General features: G+C 42.8%; 1 protein-coding gene and 2 gene segments (V, D, J or C); all 3 read right to left on the bottom strand.

The window, feature by feature from the left end:
* LOC118078114 (Ig mu chain C region-like) overlaps positions 1-19,340 on the bottom strand; it is a 54,739-nt gene extending 35,399 nt beyond the window's left edge. Inside the window, 1 exon segment of the C gene segment in view lies at positions 18,649-19,340. Coding sequence covers positions 18,649-18,667 — 19 coding nt within the window.
* The window catches only part of LOC118078110 (uncharacterized), a 101,057-nt gene that overhangs the window by 19,275 nt on the left and 58,575 nt on the right, over positions 1-23,207 (bottom strand). The window contains exon 3 of one of the 3 annotated variants that reach the window (XM_088655666.1): positions 19,350-19,402. The exons of 1 other annotated variant lie outside the window; for it this stretch is intronic. In XM_088655666.1, coding sequence (XP_088511792.1) covers positions 19,350-19,402 — 53 coding nt within the window. Of the gene's footprint in view, positions 1-16,176; positions 17,470-19,349; positions 19,403-23,207 lie in introns of those variants that run through there. One more of the 3 variants, XM_088655667.1, reaches the window with a different exon arrangement.
* Positions 617-23,207, bottom strand: LOC118078113 (immunoglobulin heavy constant mu-like). The segment is given in 7 exon segments: positions 617-1,069; positions 1,584-1,708; positions 5,199-5,531; positions 6,303-6,644; positions 7,343-7,660; positions 8,195-8,509; positions 22,805-23,207. Coding segments are annotated over 7 exon segments (1,605 nt in total).

The raw sequence follows: 23,207 nt of genomic DNA, 5'->3' as shown, positions 1-23,207 counted from the left end.
TGCCACCTTGGCTTCATGAGTTGAGAAAGCTTTGATGGTTTTCTCCTTGTGGCACTTCTAAGCAGGAAGTCTGATTTAGAATGATGAGCTATAGTAACCACCTCTAGGAATCTGCTCCTTACGTACTGCAAGATGGAGACTGGGTCAACATTACTTGTCAGCCCATGACTGACAGGCCCACCACACACACCAACAACTTCACTTCCATGGCTCCCCTATTCAAAATGGAACCCTCACCAAATAAAAGAAAAGAAAACCATCCCCAAGAGTGGTTAAGATGACAAAAAGTTCATTTGGCTTCCCACCCTGCAAAGGTCAATCATTTCTCTTTTCCTTTGCCTTTCAATAGCATCTCCACATTCTATTGCTTTCCACCCTGGACATAGTTTTGTAGTGACTAAGGAGTCTCCCTCTCAAGTAAAGCACTAACAAGCTTCCAATATCAAATGCAGTAAGCACACCTGCCATCTTGAAATTTAGTTAGCCCTTCCAAATTAATTCCAACAATAAACTATCCCTGTCTGCCTTTGGTTGAAATAGTGACTTGGGATTCAGTCATACCGGTAATTACAAGTAGCAACTACAGCAAAGGTAATAATTCACAGGCAAGATGCTGTGTCAGTGAAGAATATATCTTTATTGCAGTATTATATAGCAATCACAGTATAAATGAGAAACATTCTAGTCGGTACATGTTGTGCAATGATTCTCTGTCTGTTGAAAGTTAAAAGTGCAATATTCACATCAAGGCTGTCGACCAGGTATACAACTATAGCTGAAATGAAACATGAATACCAAAGAGATGCCGGAAAACACGCATATACACTCGGAGAAGTGAAGCAAAATTGCACCATAGCTCTAAAGTGTAAACAGTGGGTCTAAATCTAGTTCAAGCCAATGGGTATCCTGAGGTCATGATGCAAAGCAAGACAGAATGGCGACCCTGTCCCAATGCATCCTTCCTTCCTTCTCCAAAAGTGGACGAAGAAGTCAAGTCCTTTATTATGTTGCTGGTGAATAGACAAGTGTCTGTCCGTTGGCAGAAGATCCCTTCACGCTGCTATTTCACCTGAAATTGGGAAAGAAGAGGAACTAATTTCACTTCTGAAGAAGTGCACCATGCAAGGACCTTCCCTTTTGCAGCCTCTCATCCTGCGTAATGTGGACTACCCCTACGATGTCCGAGAATGCTGGGCTCATGAAATAAAGGGTGAGAGGAAAGAGCAATAGTGGGCAACAGTGGGAGTGGGTAGAGGAATGGACGGGGAAGAAGAAGCTGAGACAAAGTGGAGAAGAGCAGCTGAGGAATGAAGGTTGGGAGTCACAGTAGAGGAGAGAAGCCATGGTAGAAGAGAACGGAGAGGGAAGTGGACAGGCAACAAAGTAGAGAACAAGTGAGCACCAGCTACTGACTGAAGCTTGACTTGCAGAATGGTTTCACAAAATGGCGCCTGTCCTTGGAGCTTGTTTTGGCCTATTCTTGTGAAGCCCACTGGCCCTCTTGCCCTCCCGGTTCCACTTAGTATAAGAGAATGGCTATTGCCCGTTTCACTTTAGCACACTGCCTTCCATTTGTTTTTTACCTTTATGATGGTCACAGTGGCACTGTAGAACAGGCTCACGAGAAAAAGGATGATGAAAGTGGAAAGGATGGATGAGATGTTTTGGAATTCCTCATCGTCGGCGTCCACGATCCCATCTAGGTAAACTTTGGACAATACACGGAGGTCAGCACTTTCTGGATGGTGATTTCTTAATGCAGCTAAATGACACAGAGAGCAAGAGAATGTTGCACAAACAAGGTGAGGGCCGAGGAGCTCAGGGGGGGGGGAATGGGAAAGAGATGATTTGGGAGGCAGCAGAGTTCTGTTTATGCAATGATTTTCAAGTAAGTGACAAATTATTGCTCAGTGGTGCCTCAGGCACACCAGAATTCTGCACTTGTGGTATGAATGAGGGGTGCAAATGAAAGATCTACCTACATATCTATGTAAATTCATGGGAATGAAGGTTGCAGGCGGTTGCATGCTGCTATGAGGGGCAAAATGGCAAAGCAACTAAAGTGAGCTCATGCCCAAAGAGTTGAATTCATGCTTCTTGGAGCCATATTTTTTTTTAATGAACTCTGCATAGCAATACCTACTTAATGAATGGGGAATGAGATGTTGCAAACTAACTCTGTTAAGCCCTCATGAATTCGACAATAATTTTCCTCCTGGCCCTGATGTTTTTGTGAAGTCCTTGGAAGTACTGCATTCCAACTTGCAAAAACCGCCTGTTACAATACAGCTATTTATTACAGAGTCATAATATGATGTGATATAATTTTTGAAATTGATTTTGCAAAATCCACTCTGCAATGAAGGGAAGAGAAGATGTCTCATTTTGGGGATTTCCCTGCGTGGGAGGTTTTTTTTATTTTTAATGTCTCACTATTTAGTTGTATGTGTCACTCATTAGATGATTGTTTTCTACAATTATTGTGAGTTATTTTAGCATTTTATTTTTCACTCTCCGGGCACACAGCTTAGCCCGAGGCCCCACCCCGGCAGCAGTATTTTAGCATTTTATGTAGGTGTTCTAAGCCTACCAAGGACTTTACAATTAGTATCTCATTTATTATCACAGCTCTGGGTCAATCAGGATGTGAGATAAAGCGGTTTGCCCTAACATACCCAATGAGATTGGGGCTGAGGACTAAACTTACAGGTAGATCTTCTGGGCTTAAAGTATAGCACTCTATTATCCCACCATACCAGCTTATCATGCAGTATTTTATGTGTATCCACACATGAATGTCCACGTGCGTGTGTGTGTGAGAGAGAGAGAGAGAGCGAGAGCGAGAGCGAGAGAGAGAGCGCCTTATTTCCTTTTGTGGATTTCCTTTGGATTCACCCCTGGTTACAAACATATGTAATGCAAACTGCGGTTGATTATATGTCATCTAAGTCTTGGTTAATCAGAGAGTGGTGGCCACGTATACCAAATACGAAAGGAAATTGAGTATAAACATAGCCCATTCATTGAGACTCCCCAATGTGGCAACTGGATTGCAACTCAACAATGCAAAATGTGGAAAACCCTCCACCTTGCTGTGGAATGGCTCAAGAGTGGGATTTTGGCTCAACCTTATTCCACAGCTTGCCATGGCCAGGAAGGAATGGGAAACAGTATGGGTGGTAAAGGAGGACTTCTGCATCCTGGTGCCTGTTGGTCTTCATTTAACTGAACACGGATGAGGCAACTGAAGACGTGCTTGTCTTTGTCATAGCCAAGCATTCCTCCCCGTGGGGTTGAGGGATAATATATAGTGTAAGGATGACTTATGTCTTCAAATGGGCAACTTGTTTCTGTCCTCATTCTCCCCCTAGCTCCTGCTAGCCAAAAATCAACGGCAGAGGATGCTTCCAGGGTCCTTAATCTAAATGAGGTGTAACTGCCGCCCAATAGCCATCAGTATGGGAGGGATGCTTTTAGAATAGGATGCCGAGGTTCAAGAGAAGCAGCACGTCTGTGTCCCTCCCATCCTTAATTTGATACTGTAAGCGATTGCTGCTTTCCATATTGGTGGCAGAAGGTTTGAACTGGCCAAAGAGATTGTAGTCCACAGATGCGTATCTGTGTCAATAGTTTCAACGCAACTTTCTCCCTCAAAAACTAATGATTACAAAAATGTTACTACTTTGTAGTAGTGGATGAGATTACTATTTATGTCACCAGTGCTCTGGATTCTTTCATCAGCACGAGTCTGGATGAATTAAGTGATTTATGAACTTTCTTTTTTTAATTGCTGTTTCGAAAGTTATAGATTAACTGTGGAACTTTGTTGCTAGGTATGCACCCGAGTGTCTTCAAGAGAACCCCTCAGTGTCATCCATTGACATGTGTGGGAGACTACCTAGGAGGTGGTGGTGGTGTGATCAATGATGTAAGGTTTTGGCCATTTGCTACTTGATACATTTGTACCGTGGGGAACCCAAATGGAAGAGCTGCCTTGCTATCATCCAGTCACATGATTATTTATATGTACACACATTTTGCTATTGCCTTCAGCCTTCTGTTTTAAATTCTCAGTCAGAAATCAAGATAAACTGAATCAGCTTCCGCAACCCGACTAAACTTAAGACCACAACGTGTTGTGCATTATATGTGTAGCCTCAGATATTTATGTATTTTGCACCAGCATGTTAATATTAAAATGACTGATCTCATCGAATCCCTTGCGCACCATTTTTAGTGTGTTTCAAATGCTCTCTGAAATCTCTCTTAGCGACTTGTTCACCATGTATCATGTGTGGATATAGGTAATTGCTTGTGAACGCCCAATGAATGATACACCCCGTTGCTCATATCATATATATATTTTAAAAGTTGTATAGGGCAACCCCTGCATGTACAGAGTGTTTTCCTTCTGTTCTTAAGATGCCAGGGGGAGGTTGAGTTGAGAATGACCCTAAACTACACAATGTTGGAGCTGGATAATCAATGTCATTAGATGCAAGAATAGGTGGCACCTAACTTTATTAACCTGCTATTTTCCATCCCAGATGTAGGGATAGAACAATTTAGAAGGAAAGAGTTGTTGGGATGTGTATTTTAATAGGGAGATGAGGAAATGGAATAAAGAGCTAGGATATCAAAGACCAAGGCAGTGGCAGGGGTTTGGGAGGGGAAGTACGACTGCAATAAGTCGGTACTTGCAGTGCAAACTCTTGCATTTCATTCAACTTCTGACAATCTCATGCTCACAGCATCCGCAGAATAGCTAAAAGGGTGCTGTGGGTGGAATTTTCAGAGGGGCTTTATTTCCCATTGTATTCAAATGGGAGTTAGCTGTCTCATTCCATGCTTGCGCAACTGAAAGTTATTATTAACTGTCGTATCAACATTTCTCACAAGAAGCCAGGTTTTCTTTCATTGTTTGAAAAAAACAACAATACTTTATTGCAAACTATTTCTTTCTTCCAAAAGATGTGGTCAGTTAACGCTTTAACATGTGAGACACATCTTTCCTTAGAATCAAACCCCAATTTTCAACTGAAGAATCAATAATGAAGCAGGAAGAGGCACAAGGAGGAAACAGATTCCGGTGGTAATGGGAGCATGGAGGATGCATGAGAGAAACTATCATGGTGTTTAGTTGCAAGTTGTGGCCGTATCGGAGAGCATTAAGGAGACGTTGACAACAGTTGGTTTACCCGTGTTCTTGTCCACGGTCTTCTGAGTGCTGTTCATGGGCAGCGCCTCATGTCCCACGACACAAGTGTAATGGTCTCCATGACTCCAGTCACTTTCACTGATGTACAATATGCTATAGACAAAGAACTTTCCTTGTATCTTGGGCTCTTCTTTGGGTTCACTGGTGTAGAAATTTGCAGGATTCACTGGCTGATCATTGTGGAGCCACTGCAGAAAGATACCTTGGGGGTAGAAACCTTTCACTAGGCAAGTGAGGGTGGCTGTTTCTCGCAGAGCTAGTTCTTCCGAGGTAGGGGGGAAGACGTAGATGGCTGGGCTATATGGGGTGCCACCTGGAAGGTGAAAGAAGAAGAAAAGGAATGAAGAGACAATAAAATGTGCATTCCTTATAATTTTTACCCAGGATTCTTTTTGTTTCATGAGACCTGACTTAACCTTTGGCTTCTCAGATATATAGGATTGGCTGTTTTGAGAGAGACAGGGCACTTTAAGTAGCAGAGTGAAGCCTTTCAAAAAGGGAACTGGGCAAGCCAGATTGGCGAGGCAGCAAAATGGATCAAGTCCTAGTTTTGATGCAACAGCCATTTATGGACCAGAAATGGACCTAGTTTTTACTGAACAGTTGGATCAGATGGTTCTCCCTAAAGTATAGGAGGCAATGCTAAGAAGATTGACACTGCTGATACTAGAGTAGGACGCCTTGCACTAGAGCAAGGTGGTAATACAGGTCCTGTCCGACAGCAGAGGAGTGTGGACTGAAGTTCTCTACATGGCCTTCATCAAGTCGTAGTCACTCAGGCTGACCTAGTTCAATGGTTTCTAATGGTAAAAGTTCCAAAAGCAGCTGTCAAAATAATAAGTAAGGAAAGTGCTTGCTGGGATATCCTAATAGGAGCTCATAGGCTCCAGTAGCTACTGAAGTAAGGGCATCATTGAATACGCAGAGTTTTTTTTGAAGGCTGCTGAGTTTCTACCAAATGCTTTCACTTCAGGTGGCAACTATTCTGAGGGCGGATGAAGAGCCTGACAGATCTAGGGATCTGTGAAAACAAACAACGCTAATGCGTAATCTTCCCATGGGATGATGTAAAACAGGTACCTACCTTTAAACTTTTCCAAAGTTTTGTCGATAGGTTCAGGAAGTAAGCCTGGGAAATTAACTTTGCACGTGAAGGTTTCATGGTTGTCCCACTCTGTGGCACACACGGTGGCTGTAGCGTCAATGTAAGTAAGCCCGTTAGCCTGATCTTCTGGCTTTCCAATGATGGTCTTCAGTAGTGTATGGTCAGATTCTTTTGTCCAGGTAACATTCAGTGTCGAACGATCCTGTTCAACGGGTATGTTTGAAATTCTGCAGGTCAGCTTGGCTGACTTGGTCTGGAAGATGTCAGCGTAGGATGGTGGGATTGTTTCCACACGGGCATCCTGGTTACAGAAATAGCCAGCTGAAGAATGACATGAGATAAGTGAGAACAAGGTTTGGTTCCACAGTAATTAAGACAACAGAACACACCAATGTTCCATACAGTGTTGGCAATCAATGCTTTATACACCCAACTTCCTTATGCCCAAATCAAATTCTCTTAACCATTGCTAAGTACTGGCTATATATAATGTGCGGCTTGACCCTAAGATCAACTGAGAATTTCCTCTCACTACTTGCGCACTATATTTTGCAGGAAAGAACTTGTAGAAATGAGCTCTTGTGTGTTCCACAAATATGGAAGTCCATTACTTTGGGGACCCACCAAAGCTGAGAATCTTTTGAGAAAAGCTACAGATTTTCTGTTTGGCCTAGTTTTTGAAAACTACTAGGATAGGGCTTTCAGAATTATGGCACAGCCCTTTTAAATAGCAAATTTGAGCTAGGAGATTTTACATTTGTAGAACAATATCAACATGGGTCTTTAGCATAGAGGAGAATATTTCATACATTGGTATCAGAATATGGATGAACTGAGATCTCAGCCAACATTGAAATCATTGTTTCTCTCCCTTCCTAATCATTTTGGGTATAGGCTGAAGGATACATGTTTTTTCTATTTAAAAAATAGGGTTGCATTGAGCAGTGGAACTGGGACTGGAGATAGATTATTCTTATTCTGAATGGTCAGATTTCTTATAAAAGAACAGTGAAGCTCACCTTGACAAAAAGATTGCCTGTTGATCTTCCGTGAGTCGTTGAAGTCCTTGCCATTCACCACACAAGAGAAGAAAATGTCGCTGAGCCAATCTGTCTTGGTGACTATGAGTTCACTCCTTATGCTGTAACTACTGCCATCTCGGACTGGCTGGGCGGTGGTGAGTACCTGTCCCTTCTTCAGCCACTGAAGTGTGTACTTACTGGAGGGAAGGTTAACTACGTTGCAGGTGAGGGTGGCATTCAGGTAGCTGCCAAAAAAGGCTTCAATGGGTGGTGCAAGTACAGACATCTCAGGTGGAGGCTTTTCGACTGATGTATCTATTTGAGAAAGAGGGGGAATTGCAAGAAAGAATGAATTATGGCAGGTGGGTACCACACTCTTAACAGAAAAATGCAAATGTGTAAGGAATGGAGTTACATATACGTGTATATTCAGCTGTATTTAGGAATACATGTTCGCCCAACTCACATGATTGTCTTTTAGCTGTATTGGGATGTGTACTGGAGAAACATGTTTGCATTCTTTTGACTCAATGGGAAGCAGGGCTTCATTTGAGTCACGGCTAAGCTGGGCTGAGCTTTCAGAGTCACAGCTCAGACATGGAGCAAATGGAAGGAATGTGTACGGCTGGGCATGTGCAGAGCACATTTCCCATGCTACAAGTGAGGCATATCCTACTCAGCTAGGACAGAGGATGCAGCTTTGATCTCGTCTTTCAGAAACAAATCAACACCTCTGAAAGTATGTGCCACAATAGACAGTCTCTGACTACTTGTGTCTAATCTTTTGAAGACCGCCTGTGTTGTTATGTTGGGAATGTTGAAGAAGACGAGACAAATACATTCACTTACCACAGCCACGGGCTACTTTTTCCACTTTGTTTCCAGAAGGATGGTCAGCCTTGCAGTAAAATGGAAACTCCTTTATCCAATCAGCAGATGGGACGAGTGCCTGGGAACTTGCGGTGTAACGCCCTTCGGAGTCGAGTACTGAAGGAAACGTCTTGGCCGTGATTGTACTGTCGCTGACATTGTTCTTATTGCTCCAGGAGAAAGTGACCGAGTCAGGAAGGAAATTCTTGGCCAAGCACCCGATGGCGACCTTTTCACTGCTCTCGCTCCCAAGAGAAGCAATGAGAGGGAAAAGAGATGGGGCAGCTGGGGAAGCTAAGGGAGAAGAAAAGCAGAAGGATGGAGGGTTTTTGGAAGGTGTTAAAAGTTCAGCTGGGGTTAACTAACTGAACGGAAGCGAACCGTTGCATTGTTGGGAAAGAGAGACGAGGGTATCAAACATGTGTATATGTGTGTTATTAGATGGATTGTTGTATTGTTGAGGTGTTTTTCAACACAAAATCGACATTTTGGATGTATGTGTGTTTAACCCCATTCTGCATGAAATATACTCAGTCTTCTCTGTCTCTTTCCCTCTGTAAGCAGAATTCCCTTCCTCCTAGTTCTCAACCATGACTTATAGCTAGTGTAGGGTGTTTAGGAACCTGAGCTATGAACTTGGGAGTCTAGTCAGTCCAGACATACGTGACCTTCCTCTGGACCACTTCTGAAATGAAATGATATTGTTGTAAGAATTGCACAGTTAATGAACAGACAACACCTGGGGAAAGTGTATAAATATGTAGAGCATTATTACTGAATAGCATCAGCTGGAGAAACGCAAAGCCTAATATTCCCCTTTCATCACTGATGAATAACAACAAGCCAAAGCTCTGAAAGAAATGTTGGTCATGCTTCCCTATAATAACCATCAGAAAGGCTATTTACTCTCAGTGAAGGAGCAAGAAGCACCAGAAAAGCTGTTTCATTATGTCCGTTATCCAGAGGTCCATGTTAGGAACTGTTTTTTTATAACAACCATGAAGCACAACCTTATCCTTGTCTACTCAAAGGTATGTCCCACTGACTATAATGGGGCTTACTCCTAAGTAAGTGCATATAAAATCTAAGCAGAAATGAGCTGGCAGCGAGAAGAATGCAGCGGGACTAGAAACATTGTGGGGCTGTTCGTTTTGCTTTCTGTGGAGTTCACATCTGGCTTATTCTGTTGTATGGTATTTGCTTCATCACAACACTTCTAGAGAGTCAGCTGCACCCTCTGAAATGGTCACATTTTTTTTTTTTAAAAAAGTGGGCAATGTCAGGCTCAGTAAAATGGAATGAAGATGTCGAGGAGACGCTCACGGCAATGTGCAGTAAGCACGCACACTTTCTTGCAAAATCACGAGCCCTTTCATATCCCGATTACCGTTCAACACTGCTATGTTATACAGTACCCTTCCGTACCAGAACAGCATAACCAGCGAAAGAATCAAAATGATTTTGTAAAAGGAAACCCAATCACTTCAAAGAAAGCTAATACACTTACAGACAGAAATCAGACAACTTTCATTCTACTACACTTATTGGCACCATGAATCTCCTTAGCTATATCTAATGGAGTAAGCCCTTGACCCCTCTTAAACCATCAAAGTGAATCTGCGCTGTGTTGCAAGTTAATATTTCTGACTCTCTTCCCCCCCCCATATAAAGCACAAAGCAATGATTAAATAGTGATTATTCCCAGGTTAAACTCGGAACTATTTCAGACGGGTTGTCGTAGCTTTTTACTCTGCACCAACGAAGGGCAGAGCAGCAGCCACAGGCACCCTGACCTGCTTCTCCATTCGCCAACTAGAATCTGTGAGACTCAAACACATTCGTAGTTATGGTTGCTAACCGACCAGGAAAACTGCTCTGCTCTTCTCCCGTGCCTTTAGCAGCAAGTTGATGTGCAGAAATCAGCAGGTGACCTTTGTCACAGCAGGAATGTCAGCTGTTAAGGGTGCAGCTACTCTGGTCTGTTGAAATGGCGGCAACTCTGCCCAAACGAAAGAAGTGGTGTACAATCGAATACAACTATGCTGAATGAGAGAGAACCAAACCCCATCCCAATACAATAGCTATATCTAATACAATCTCAAGTCTGAAGCTGCCCAGGAGGCAACATGGGTCATCCATGCCTGGTTCAGTAGCTGTCCTGATTGCGCATTATAAAGGTTATAATTTTCCAGCTAGTCTTACGCTAGTACTGGCAAGCCAAAGGAGTTGCAGAAACTATGCTGGGCTGGGAGATTTGCAGGTTTGTGGACATTGGAAAGGAGGCACCTTTCCCTCCCCCACCAGCCATCCTAAGCAGTATAGAATGGGGAGACTTGCATGCTTTCCTACCCTGAGCTGGGCATGGGAGAGCCAGGAGGAAGCTGGCTGAGCCACTAACCTCCCTGCAAATGATGCTGAGATATGCCTCTCAAATGTCCCCCCACCCAGCTCCTGGTGCTTGCAATCACTTGGGGACGAGGCTGAGTGGCTCCTAACAGGTTTCTCAAAGACACTACTGAGCTGTGCGGATTGAATACCTTAAAAATGGAGTGCCAGGTTTTAGGGAGGCAGGCAGAGGTGGGTGAGGTGGAGACAGATTGCTTACCTCAAAGCCTTTCTAAAACCTAGACTGAACTGAACTTCACAGCCACTATTGAACATAGGAACATAGGAGGCTGAATTATACTGAGTCAGATCATTGGGTCCATCCACCACGGTACTGTCCACATTGCCTGGCAGCAGGTCTCCAGGATTTGCACCATCCCTAAGCTCTTGCGCCATGAACTAAGCTCTTAAAACAGCTGGGAGAAATTAATTGCTCTCCTCAGCTTGTCTCAAATCTGCTTCTGAGTTAGCAAACTTTCTGCCTCCTGGTTAAGTGTTAAGCTTCAGGGAGGCTAGGCAGGGGGCACAGTTGCTTTTTTTCCAGCCTTCTCAAAGCTTGTGCCACACAGCTCTCAACAGGGAACCATGCAATTATTTCAGCTGAGTATATGCACTCGGGGACGACAAGGTGAAGGAGCCACCCCCCCCCAAGCCAGTGCTGATCTTGGAGGTTTGCAAGGCTCCTAGCTGAGAATCAAGCTTCGTGGAAATCCCTGTTGCATCTCCAACTCTCTTATATAGCTCTGAAAAAACTCACCTCCTAGGTGAGAGGTGGGCTTTGGAGAAGCAAGGGGGCTGCTGGTGCTTTCCCCATCATTTTGAACACAGATCCCTCCCGGTAGCTGAACACTAGGCTTCAGAGAGATCCTGGGTGCTTCCTGCACCATAGCTACAGCTGCTGGAAATCTGAGAAGCTTGCCTGCATCACAGCTCAACGCTGGGCTTCCATGAAATTAGGGGATGTCATCACAGAAGCCAGAAATGAAGGCAAACTCACCCAGCTCTTACCTAGCTAAGCCCTGGGCTTCAGAGAAAGCCCAGTTGCCTCTCTGTCCCAACTCCAGCTGCTATAACCCTGAAAATATTTCTTCTCTCAGGACTGAGCGGTGAGCTTCAGAGAAGCTGGAGCTTTGCCTACCAGCCATCCAGTTTTTCTCAGCTAAGCACTAGGCTTCAAAAAGACTCTGGGTGCTCCTCCAACTCAGCTAGAACCGCTATAGATCCCCATGCTTGCATGTATATTGCTAGCTCAGTGTTCTCTTTCCTACAATCTAAGGGGCTTCCGAAAGCTTCCCCCATCATTCTCAGAGCCAGAGCTGATCAGCAAGCCCTCCAAGCTGTTCCCCAGTTGAGCCCTCGGCTTCAGAGAGACTCTCATTTCCCCCTCTGCTCTTGCTGCTATGGATTGGGAAAGCTTGCATAAGAAAAAGCTAGGGGCTTTTTGCCACTATTTCCTAAGCTGTATGTCAGCAGGAAAACGCACAGCTCTCTCTCAGCTCAGTGCTTGGCTTCAGAGAGACCCTGGTTTGCTCCTTGATCCTCATCTCTGGGTGCCATTGATCTGAATAGTTTGCAAGTCCCCCAGAGGAGCAGCCAAGGGAGCTAGGCGGTTGCCAGATCCCCTGCCACAATCATTCTTGAAGCTTCAGCCAAGATGGGAGCCATCCAGCTCTTTCTCAGCAGAACACTGGGCTTCAGGCTTTGGCTGGCTGGTCACCCTGCCCTAGGTTTAGCTGCTATCAGTTTAAAACTGAAACAGATTTGAGACACGGTTTGCATGGATCTCAGCTCAGTGCTGGGCTTCAATGCAAGCCAGTGGGTCTCGAGAGTTTCCCACATAGTTCCCAAGGCCAGAAATCTATGGGGAACAATGGAGCTTTCTCCTAGCTGAGCATTTGGCTACAGAGAGAATCTGGCTACAGCTTCCAGAGGCAGGAGTGGCTTACATTAATCTCAGATGAGTCTTGGGGATCAGAGATGTCAGTGGGCTACCAAGAGTTCCCCCCATCATTTCCAAAGCCAGAACTGAGGGGTGGAACTGCCCAGCTCTTACCCAGCAAAGCACTGGGCTACAGAGAGACTACAGTTACACCCCCAACCCAGCTACAGCTTTGGGTGACCTAGGGAGCTGCTGGAACCTCAAGAGCCCCAGCAGATTCCTGGGCCACCCAGTCCTGCCCTGGCTAAGTGGTGGCCCCAGTTGTCACTGCTGTAGCTCTGTTAAAATTCCCTAGCTCCTAGCTGGGCAGTGGGCTTCAGAAAAACTAGGGGACTGCTGTTGCTGCTGCTTTCCTTACCATTCATTCCCAGAGACACAGTTGAACGCCAAGCCATCCAGCTCTTCCGCAACTGAGTACTGGGCTTTATTTTGCCCTTCTAGCCTCAGCTGTAGCTGCTACAGCTCCAAAAAGATTTCCTAGCTCCTAGCCAAGCGGTCAGCTTCAGATAAGCTAAGCGATTGCCAGTGCTTTCCTTGCAATTTTGGAAGCCGTAGCTGAGCACAGAGTCATTGAACTGTTCCTCAACTGAGCGCTGGGCTTTAGTTTGCTCTTCTTGCCACAGCTGTAGCTGCTACAGCTCTGGAAATATTAACCAGCTCCTAGCCGAGCAGGGCAATTCAGATAAGCTAGGGGGGTTGCTTGAATGTTCCCATCATTCTCAGAGCCACAGCTCAGTACTGAGCTGCCCAGCTCTTCCCTGTCTGTGCACTGGGCTCAATCCCAGCCCTGGCTTTAGCTGCTATAGCTCTGAAAAGCTGTGGATGACCGAGGGAGCTGCTGGAACCTTCCCTATCATTCTCAAGAGCAACAGCACAGTACTGAGCCACCCAGCCCTGCCCTGGCTAAGCAGTGGGCTTTAGGATGCCCTCTCTGCCCCGGCAGTAGCTGCTATAGCCCTGAAAGGTTCCAAGCTCCTCAAAGAAGCTAGGGAGCTGCTGGAACCTTCCCCATCATTCTGAAGAGCTACAGCTCTGCAAAGAACTATCCTGCCCTTCCCTGGCTAAACAGTGGGCTTTAGTTTGCCCTCCTTGCCCTAGCTGTAGCTGCCATAGCTCTGAAAACATTTTCTAGCTCCTAGCCAAGTGGTGGGCTTCAGAGAAGCTAGGGGTTTTGCTGGAACATCCCCACCATTCTCAGAGGCACAGCTCAGCACGAGCTGCCCAGCTCTTCCCTGGCTGCGCACTGGGCTCAGGGCTGCTGTCCCAGCCCTAGCTTTAGCTGCTATAGCTCTGAAAAGGGTTCCTAGTTCCTAGCTGAGCTGTGGATGACCGAGGGAGCTGCTGGAACCTTCCCTATCAATCTCAAGAGCAACAGCACAGTACTGAGTCGCCCTGCCCTGCCCTGGCTAAGCAGTGGGCTTTTGGTTGCCCTCTCTGCCCTGGCAGTAGCTGCTATAGCCCTGAAAGGTTCCAAGCTCCTAGCTAAACCATGGGCTTCAGAGAAGCTAGGGAGCTGCTGGAACCTTTCCCATCATTCTCAAGAGCTACAGCTCAGCACACAGCTATCCTGCCCTTCCCGGGCTAAGCAGTGGGCTTTAGATTGCCCTCCCAGCCTCAACTGCAGCTGCCGTAGCTCTGGAAACATTTTCTAGCTCCTAGCTGAGTGGTGGGCTTCAGAGAAGCTAGAGGTTTTGCTGGAACGTCCCCACCATTCTCAGAGGTACTGTCCAGCTCTTCCCTGGTTGTGCACTGGGCTCAAGGCTGCCGTCCCAGCCCTAGCTTTAGCTGCTATAGCTCTGAAAAAGGTTTCTTAGCTCCTACTTGCTCGGCGGGCTTCAGATAAGCTAGGGGGCTGCTGATGCTTCCCACAGTGTTCTCAGAGACACAGCTGAGCGCCAACCTATCCAGCTGGTGCCTGGCTAAGTTCTGGGCTTTAGGTTGCGCTCCCTGCCCCAGCTGCAGCTGCTATAGCTCTGAAAACATCCCGCAGCTCCTAGCAGAGCGGTGGGCTTCAGAGAAGCTAGGGGGCTGCTGGTGCTTCCCAAGCCATCGCTGGTCACAGAACTATCCAGCTCTGGGTTCTGGGGTTTAGGTTGCCCTCCCTGCCCTAGCTGTAGCTACTATAGGGATCAAAACTGTTGGAGCTCTGCGAGACTGGTGTGCTTCCCAGTTCAGTGATGGGCTTTGGAGAAGCTAGGAGGGTGCCATAACCCCCTTGCCTTGTTACCAAAGCCACAGCTCAGCAGAGAGCCCTCCAGCTGTGCCTGGCTAAGCTCTTGGCTTCAGCAAGGTTCAGGTTGCTCCTTAACCTCTGGCTATAGCTGCTAGAGATCTGAAAGGCTTGCATGCATTCCAGCTCAGTATACCAACTCGGATAAGCTAAGGGATCTCCGGAGCGATTCCCCTCCATTGCTCCCAAAGCTGCATCTCAGTCTGAAACTCTTCCCTAGCTAGGTATTGAGCCTCAAAGAGATACTCATAGCTAAGGCCACTATGTATCTGAAAGATCTGGTGTCTGCTGACTGAGCAGCAGGCTTCAGAAAAGCTTGGGGATCGCCAACTGCTCCCCCCCCAATTACTCTCAAAGTCTCAACTGAGCAGGAAGCCAGTTGGATCTCCCCATCACTGTTGAGCACTGGCCTTCAGAGATGTTCCTGTTGTTCTCCCTGCTCTGGCTCTGGCTCCTGTAGATCTAGAGCTAAACCCCTGTAGATCTAGATCTAAACCTGCTAGAGGCATGGAAGACATGGCTCCCGGTCCCTGCTGAGCATTGGTAATCACGGATGTTCCATGCTAGGCTCCCAAAATGCTGAAGAAGAAGAAGGCTTGCTTCTTTTCAAGCTTTGGGGATGCCGGCTGGGTCTAGTTGACCACCCAGGCACTCCAGAACTAGTAGTCAGTTGGGTAAAGGGTTGGATAGCCCCTCATTGACCATGGGATGCCGAACATCCGAATCAGTTGGGAAAACTACTGTTAAATACACCCCAGTAAAGCCTTGTATTAATCCTCATATTACAAATTTCGATATCATGCCAGTTAAAGATGTGGGAAAATCCCTACAAGATTATTCGCTGTTAAATAAATAAATAGTCTAGCAGTGGTTTGTTATTGTAAGCTTTCCTGAGTTAACTTGATATAAATTCTGATAATTAAAAATTATTCCATTGGTCGGTGAAAATTCCAGTTAAGTCTATCACTTATCTGAATCAATCAATCAATCAAACTAAAACTACTACAAAGAGAGGAGGAAGTTTCAATCAAAAGCAGAAATATACTCCACAGAGATAAACTGTCTTAAAACTCTGACCGCATAGGACAAAATAATAATAATAATAATCCAGTTATAAACTCAGAAAAGTTACTCAGAAAAACCAAACAAAAGCCAACAATAAATTATAATTTCCTGCCACAAATTCATTCACTCTTAAAACCTGTGTCTCATAATTTCACAAAAATAAGCAACAGAAGAGAACACTACTAAAATATCCCAATATATTTTCATGTAAATTGTTAATAAATATTAAATTTGTTCAAAGTAGATAAAAATAATAATTGACATATTCTAACTTGTAGTAAAATAATAATAATAATCAAATAAAATGTTGAAAAAATAGGAATAAAGTATTTTTTCCCTTACCATTTAAATGTATGATTTCGACACGAAAAACATTCACAAAGTTCTAGAGTCCAGAGCCAATTGCTTACGGAAAAAGACATAAGTTTTTTTCTTCTTTAAACCAAAAAATGCTAAATCTGGGTTATTTTTTGTGGGGAAAACAGAGATCTTTCAAAGACAGGTGTTATTCTGTTGTTTTCGAAACATTCAGGGCTATTTTCAACCATGTGAAACCACTGTAGGTGCTAGAAACTCCATGAAATGGAACACAAGGTCTTAAAATAAATCAAAACCGAGAAACGAATCTTTGGCCACCTGCTGCCTTAATCCCCCCCAATGTTCCTGTTTTGTTAATCGGCCATTTTTTTTCCACAAAAAAGAAGAAGAAAAATAGATCCAACCCTTCAAAATCTTTTCTTGATTGTGCTAATTATTTTAGATCATGATGCATATTAATTAGCACTCCCATTAATTTCACAGTGCATGAGCACAAGGAGTAAGATGCAGTTTGCTCAAAGGCTTAATCTGAGCCGGGAGCCAGAGAAACATAAATTCAATTGCAGAATTCAGCCTCAGAATTAAACAAACTAACAAACAAAAGACTAGTAAGTCTCTAAGCATGTTAAAAGTACCTTCCCCTCACCACTGAGGAAACCTAAGCAGAATCCACAGGTTGGTAAGAGTCTAATTTAGAGAGAATAAAGGGGGGCAGATAAAGAAATAACTCAGCGGCGTATTAAAAGTTTGTTGTGAAGTGAATTTTAGGAGAGAAACTACTTCACCTGATGCACACAAGGACTTTATTGATCTGGCAAAGTGGGATTTTTCCTCTGAAATTCATTCCGTGACACACACTTACTCTTTAAAGTGTCGCATGACTTTGTCACTTCTATAACTGCCACCTAGTATTATGCTTGATTGAAAGATAGACAGACAGAGAGTAATAAGATGGGATAATAAGATGGGATGAATCCTGATTTACTGAAGGGTAGACAGGGAAAAATGAACAAATTAAAGAATAAACAAATTGGGGGGATGACTACTGAGAAAGAGTGGATAGAGAGATTTCTAAATTATGCATTTGTTATAAGAATGCAGTTCTATTTGTCCATTTAAACTTTTGATCCACTAAGAAATAGAATTAGACGCTACCAAGGCACAAATCCCCCCCCCCCCCGGCAAGCTTAAATCTATATGACACATATAATTGCAGCTTTTAAGTTCCTTTAAGACTTTCAAAATGCATTGGAGATTGACAAAACCAAGCATCCTGTCCGCTCAGTTATGAAGGAAATTAGTTCTGAATTAGAAAAATATTGATTTACCTGAACTAACGGTGACCAAGGTCCCGGGTCCCCAGTAGTCTAATCCATAGTTGACACACTAAGACAATTGCCTGGAGATGCTGTATTTAACAAACTGTCCCCTCAGCTCAGTTCTTTGGTAATCTATTAGAAGGAGTCTAACAGATTCTGATTCTAACAAAAATTCTTCTCATATATTCCCCAATGTTACCCCAATCTTTTTGCAAGTGCAACCTTTCTAGAATATTGCAATTGTGTACATAGCAAAACATTTTCAGGGAAAGGGTAAAAATATAATTGTAGGGATGGAGAAAAGACTGTGGCAGAATCATTTTGGTCTTTGGTTTACGAGCTATATGGGAAACAAAGTATTAAATTCTCACTGAAATAGACCTCAGTAAATCCAAAGAAAGTTGCCTTAGGCAATCAGTATTTACAAGGAAGACCATTGCAAAGAAGTACATGAGAGAAATAAATATTTTTACCTGCTGTAACAGTGACGAAGGTGCCTTGTCCCCAGTAGTCAAACCAGTTATCACACTGGAATATGTTTATGGGGAGATGGCGCAAAAACTTGCATTGATCAATCAACTATTTTTGAATTGCTGAATAATCTTGTCTACTCAATTACTCCAAATGGGTTTTTAAAGGCTGCACTTCTATGTACACTTACTTGGTAGTAAGACACATAGAATTCTGTGGCACTTACGTCCGAGTAAACATGCATAGGACAAGCCTGTAAGATTTACTTTGCGGTTTAAGATTTTTCAGAACATGGGCAGGGAAAAAAAAGTCTAAACCTACTTTAAATCTCAATCCTAAACACACATATTGGAATGAAATTTAAATGAAAGGTATATTTTCTAAGTAAGCGAGTTTGAGATAGCAGTTTATATAAGAACAGAAGAATTATCTTTCCAGACCGGACCAAGGGTCGCTCCGTTCCAGAACTTGTCCAGACATTCTTACTGATATTTCTCTGGAACAGTCTCATTAAACTGAATTGGACTTCCCCAGAGTAATATCTGTAAGTCTCCCTCAATTCCCAGAACATGCCCCCCAACAGGAACACTTGAGTTTCAAAAACATAAAACACGGGAATGACGAACATTTCAAAGACATCACTTAAAAAATAGGAAGAAACTCTGCATTTAAAGAATACAGGTGAGAAAATGAATTAAAATCATACCTTCAGTGACGTAGACCATGGTCCCTTGTCCCCAATAGTCAAAGTAGTCACAATGACCCAACTCTTTCTATCCCTTGCACAAAAACCTAATGTGGAATGCTTCTGTCCTTTGGAACCCGCAAAACTATCCCTTAAAGGATAGTTTTAAAACACCCGCAATATAAATATGGAGGATTTTAATTGGCCTAAGATGCAGAACCTAATTAAATCTGGATTGTTCGAGACAACTGAATACTTTAAGAAAAACAACAAAGAACTTCTTGGCACTGTAAAGAGAGGAAGGCTTTGTAGTCGCAAAAGCTTTTTTAGACTTTGTGGCTTTTGCCACCATAAATTTTCATTTCTAAGCCTGCAGAGGACTCTTTGTTGTTGTTTTTTATGCGAAACTATCATAGTTACCCATCCAGCATAAGACGTTTTAAAGAAAAGGTTGTGGAATTTAAACACATACATTTCTAAGTTTTAGAAGGCATTTCTTTGAAGCCCCTGTTTTGTTACTAACTTAGTTTGTGCCATGGGCTGGACTGATGCATAATTAAGATATCTATTTTAGTTTAAAGAGATTATTCGGGCATAACTAGGTTGAGAAAGGCAGTCAGTTTGAGGTACCAGGCTGTTTTTCTACCCAACAGTCACTTTGGAAAAAAAGACAGAAAAACCACACACAACTAGACAGAAGGAAAACATTGAATTTAACTTACCACTGCTGACTGTAACCAGGGTGCCTTGTCCCCAGTAGTCAAAAGCATAGTAGTCACAGTGATACTAATTCCCGCCCTGAGTGACTAAAAACCTACTGGTCTCAAAGCTCAAGATGCCTCCTACGTTGTCCTCCCAGTATATACAGTATTATGGTTATTTACACAACTATATTTTCCTTCTGTTTTAATTGAAACTGGATTTTCTCTTGCCATAAAGAGACAGAAAACACTTAACCGCCCGCTACCCCCGCATTTAGGACATTTTCCTTTTAACCCAGTGAAGATCTTATTGTAAAATATAATAGCTACTTAAGTCAAAGGGAAACATGGAATAGAAAATCCTTACCTGGAGATACCGTCACCATAGTCCCTGGTCCCCAATGATCAAAGGCAGCATAGTAATCACATTGATTAACCTGCCAGTGTCGTGCGAACAAAAACTAAATAATACTTTCCTGTTGCCAAGACTTTAAATGGAATTGGTATTTGACATTCTCTCCGACATCTGTGTATCTAGATTTATTGGCTCATTTAAATATTTGTCAAGTTTGTACTGAAATACACCACTGAATGCTCAGTGTAATGGGACTATGATTTATTTATTTTAAATCTTGTATTCCTGGAATCTATGGAACATTTTTAGTTACAGCTAAACAAATATATTTAGGTTTGATCCAAACCATAATCCAGTGTAAGGGTCTATGGCTTTGGGGACAACCTTAACTTTTAAAGAATGAACATTGCAATCGAACGGATTGAAATAAGTAAGAATATGTATGATTTACCTGAAGTGACGGTCACTAGGGTCCCTTGGCCCCAATGAGTGAAGTAGCCATAGTAACACAGCACTTAATTCTGTACTGAGAGGTGTGCAAAATCCTAAATAGAAATTGCTAAAGTACTGGTATATTCCCACCCTCCTTTACCTGCTGAGACTGTGATGAGGGTCCGGAGCCACAGGTGTCAAAATAACTAATATTTTCATTGAATATTAGCTATCCACTAAGTGGTCCAAGTTCAGTCTGATCAGCATACTAACAATATATAAGATTTTTTTCATCCAGCTAAGACAGGGGTCATGCCTATATTTCATTTCTTCTTGAGTACACTCAAAAAAAGATCAAGATCAAATACTTTGCTTGCACTGTAGATAGAATTAAGCTGTGGCACTAGAAAAGCAAGACTTTCCACAAGAATGAGACATATTTTCCCTAGAGCTTAGAGAACCCAGAAAACAGCAACAGAAGAATGAACCAACGCTGGTAATGGAAGAATAAAAAAAAATTCCAAGCAGCTTTTCTAAAGACAGAAATAACAAGGATTTCCTCCCCTTACCTGTAGTGACAATGACTTGGGTCCCTGTTCCCCAGTTTCTCAAGCCATCACACTGGTTACATCTCTTTCTTAAGATGCACAAGAAGTTGACCCACCCGGTTTATGCAGGGAATTAGGGGGCTTTCAAGATTAAATGTATTACCACACTCAGTGGTTGCGGCCCTCAATATACTGATTTGTAAACAAATCCTAATGACTTTTGGAGAATTTACCCATAAGGAAGAATGTTTAGATGTGAGGCTTAGGCTTCCATCTTTTAAATAAAAAAACTATTAATTATACATGCTTATAATAATTTAATTCATTGGCACCCCTAATAAAGAAATGGAAATTCTCAGATTTTGCCCAGGATAGACTGTAATCCAGACTTCAACTATTCTGCCACAGCCCTGCTGACAAGAATCAGATACTCTAGCTTGCACCGAATAGGTTGTGAACTGCAGCATTTATCTATGGAATCTCACAAAGAATTCTATTCTTTAAAAAGAAGAAGTGTATTTAGCATTGTAGCTCTCGAAAGAAAACAAATGAAACAATTGACTCCTGTTCCTTATGAACCTTTGACAGTAAATTGGGGTTGACGGTGACCCATTTCTCCAGAATTTAAGAGAACAGACAGAAAGTATCATATTTTCTGCAGTGATCTGACTCAAACATTTGAGATATAATAAAAATATTACCTGAAGTGACAATCAGCTGAGTTCCAGGTCCCCAGACATCGAAGTACCAGTTGCACACAGATTGTTCTAACTAGCAACTTGGCACAGAAACTTCATTCTGCTTGGACCTTTTGGCAACACTATTTTGGTCTAATGAAGAAATGCCCTACCCACACATTTTGGCTTCAAAGCAATTTTCTAGATCTGTTTTCAACCTTTCCCAAGGTTAATTTCAAACTAAGCTACGTAGAAGACTAGCAGTGTTTTTCACAATTACAAAAAGATTAGACAACATAAAAAGTCCTCTGACCCTCCACTTATTTTTTCAGAATTAATTGAGCATTAACTGAGACTTAGGCATTTACAAATGGTCAGATGTTTGTGCAGTTCACTGGTGAGAAAAATATTCAAAGAAATCTCTTAAAGATGGTTAGCCAAACAGATGTCTCAGCAGTGAAACACATACATTTTAAGCAATGTTTGAACAAATTTTTGGATGTGGGTCTTGGTGAAGTTCTGCACAGAGGATTGGAAGAAGCCCTTAGTCATCACTATCTCAAAACAATTGTGTTTCATATGACACAGATATACTGAGATAATGAAAAAAAAGGTTACAATATTAAGTGAATAAGATTAGGAAAAGCTCTTTACCTGATGTTACGATCACAGTAGTTCCTTGGCCCCAATAATCAAACGGGTTGCACATTAGGGTTGTTTTGTACTTCCTCTCTACAAAAACCACTTAGTACCAACATACCTTCGCAACAATCTCACTTTAATTTTTATATTTTATTTCACTATAGATGGAAGTAATTTGGGCTGAAACTTGTCTGCAGAGTGCTTCCAAAAACTTCAGGAAGACTGCCACCAAGTAAGAAATTTCAGGAATGAATTCACTGAAAGATTTTCCAGCTGCCTGGGATATTTTAAAGCCTTTCTAGACCATTCCAATGTCTATTGGCCTCATCAATATATTGGGCAATGTGCTTAACTCCAGCCTCTCACTTTAATGCAGCATTTATTACTCATAAACTACGATCTCAGTTTATATATATGGCAGAAGTGGGGAACACTCTGAAGGCTTTTCCTAATAATTGGCATAGCATTGATTATTCCAAAATGCCTTGGATCTTTCCTCCCTTTCTATATAAATAAGTCTTTAATATTAACCTGGGCTGTATTTGACTGTTTGAGCTTTTCTCTATATTACAATGTAATGAAACACAGAAAGTTAAGCTGATGATCAACATGAACATCCCTAACCTAGGAAAACAACCTAGATCTTAAGAACTATACGAGTAAATAACATTTCAACCATTGTTTAGTGACTTAAAAGCATGCAGTTTTAAAGCCAGTGGCAGCCAGCGATAATTGCAATGAAATTCATGCAACTGAAAATTCGTACAATACCTTGTAAAAAACAACACAGACATTCTGTGGATTTGATGTGCAGTGGCTTACCTGATGTGACAGTTAGCAGGGTGCCTTGTCCCCAGATGTCAAAAGCACCCCAGTCCCACAGTAAATCTCTCCCCTCCGAAATATGTGCAAAAATGCACCCACAGGTGGAAGTGGTTGCTTCTTGCTCAAGACCCTGGCCAGATTTAGCTGTGCCCCAACACATGTGGAACAGGCGGGAACTTTTCTGATAGTTCAATGCCCCTTGCCTGAATAAGGGTTCTGTGGCATCTAAGCCATATTGCACAAAAATGTAACATTAAGAACAATAAAAGCAGCAAATAGGCACTAATTTAGGACCTAGGAAGATGCTACAGTATACCCCATTCTGCAACGTTGCGACTAATTTTGTGTTTATATGTGCAAAAAAAAGCAGCCTATGTGAATCTATGAAGTTGCAATGAGT

This window comes from Zootoca vivipara, chromosome 12, assembly GCF_965207765.1.
Source record: "Zootoca vivipara chromosome 12, rZooViv2.hap1.1, whole genome shotgun sequence".
NCBI lineage: Eukaryota > Metazoa > Chordata > Lepidosauria > Squamata > Lacertidae > Zootoca > Zootoca vivipara.
The sequence above is the reverse complement of the archived record's forward strand: the minus strand, read 5'-3'. Positions and strand labels throughout refer to the sequence as shown.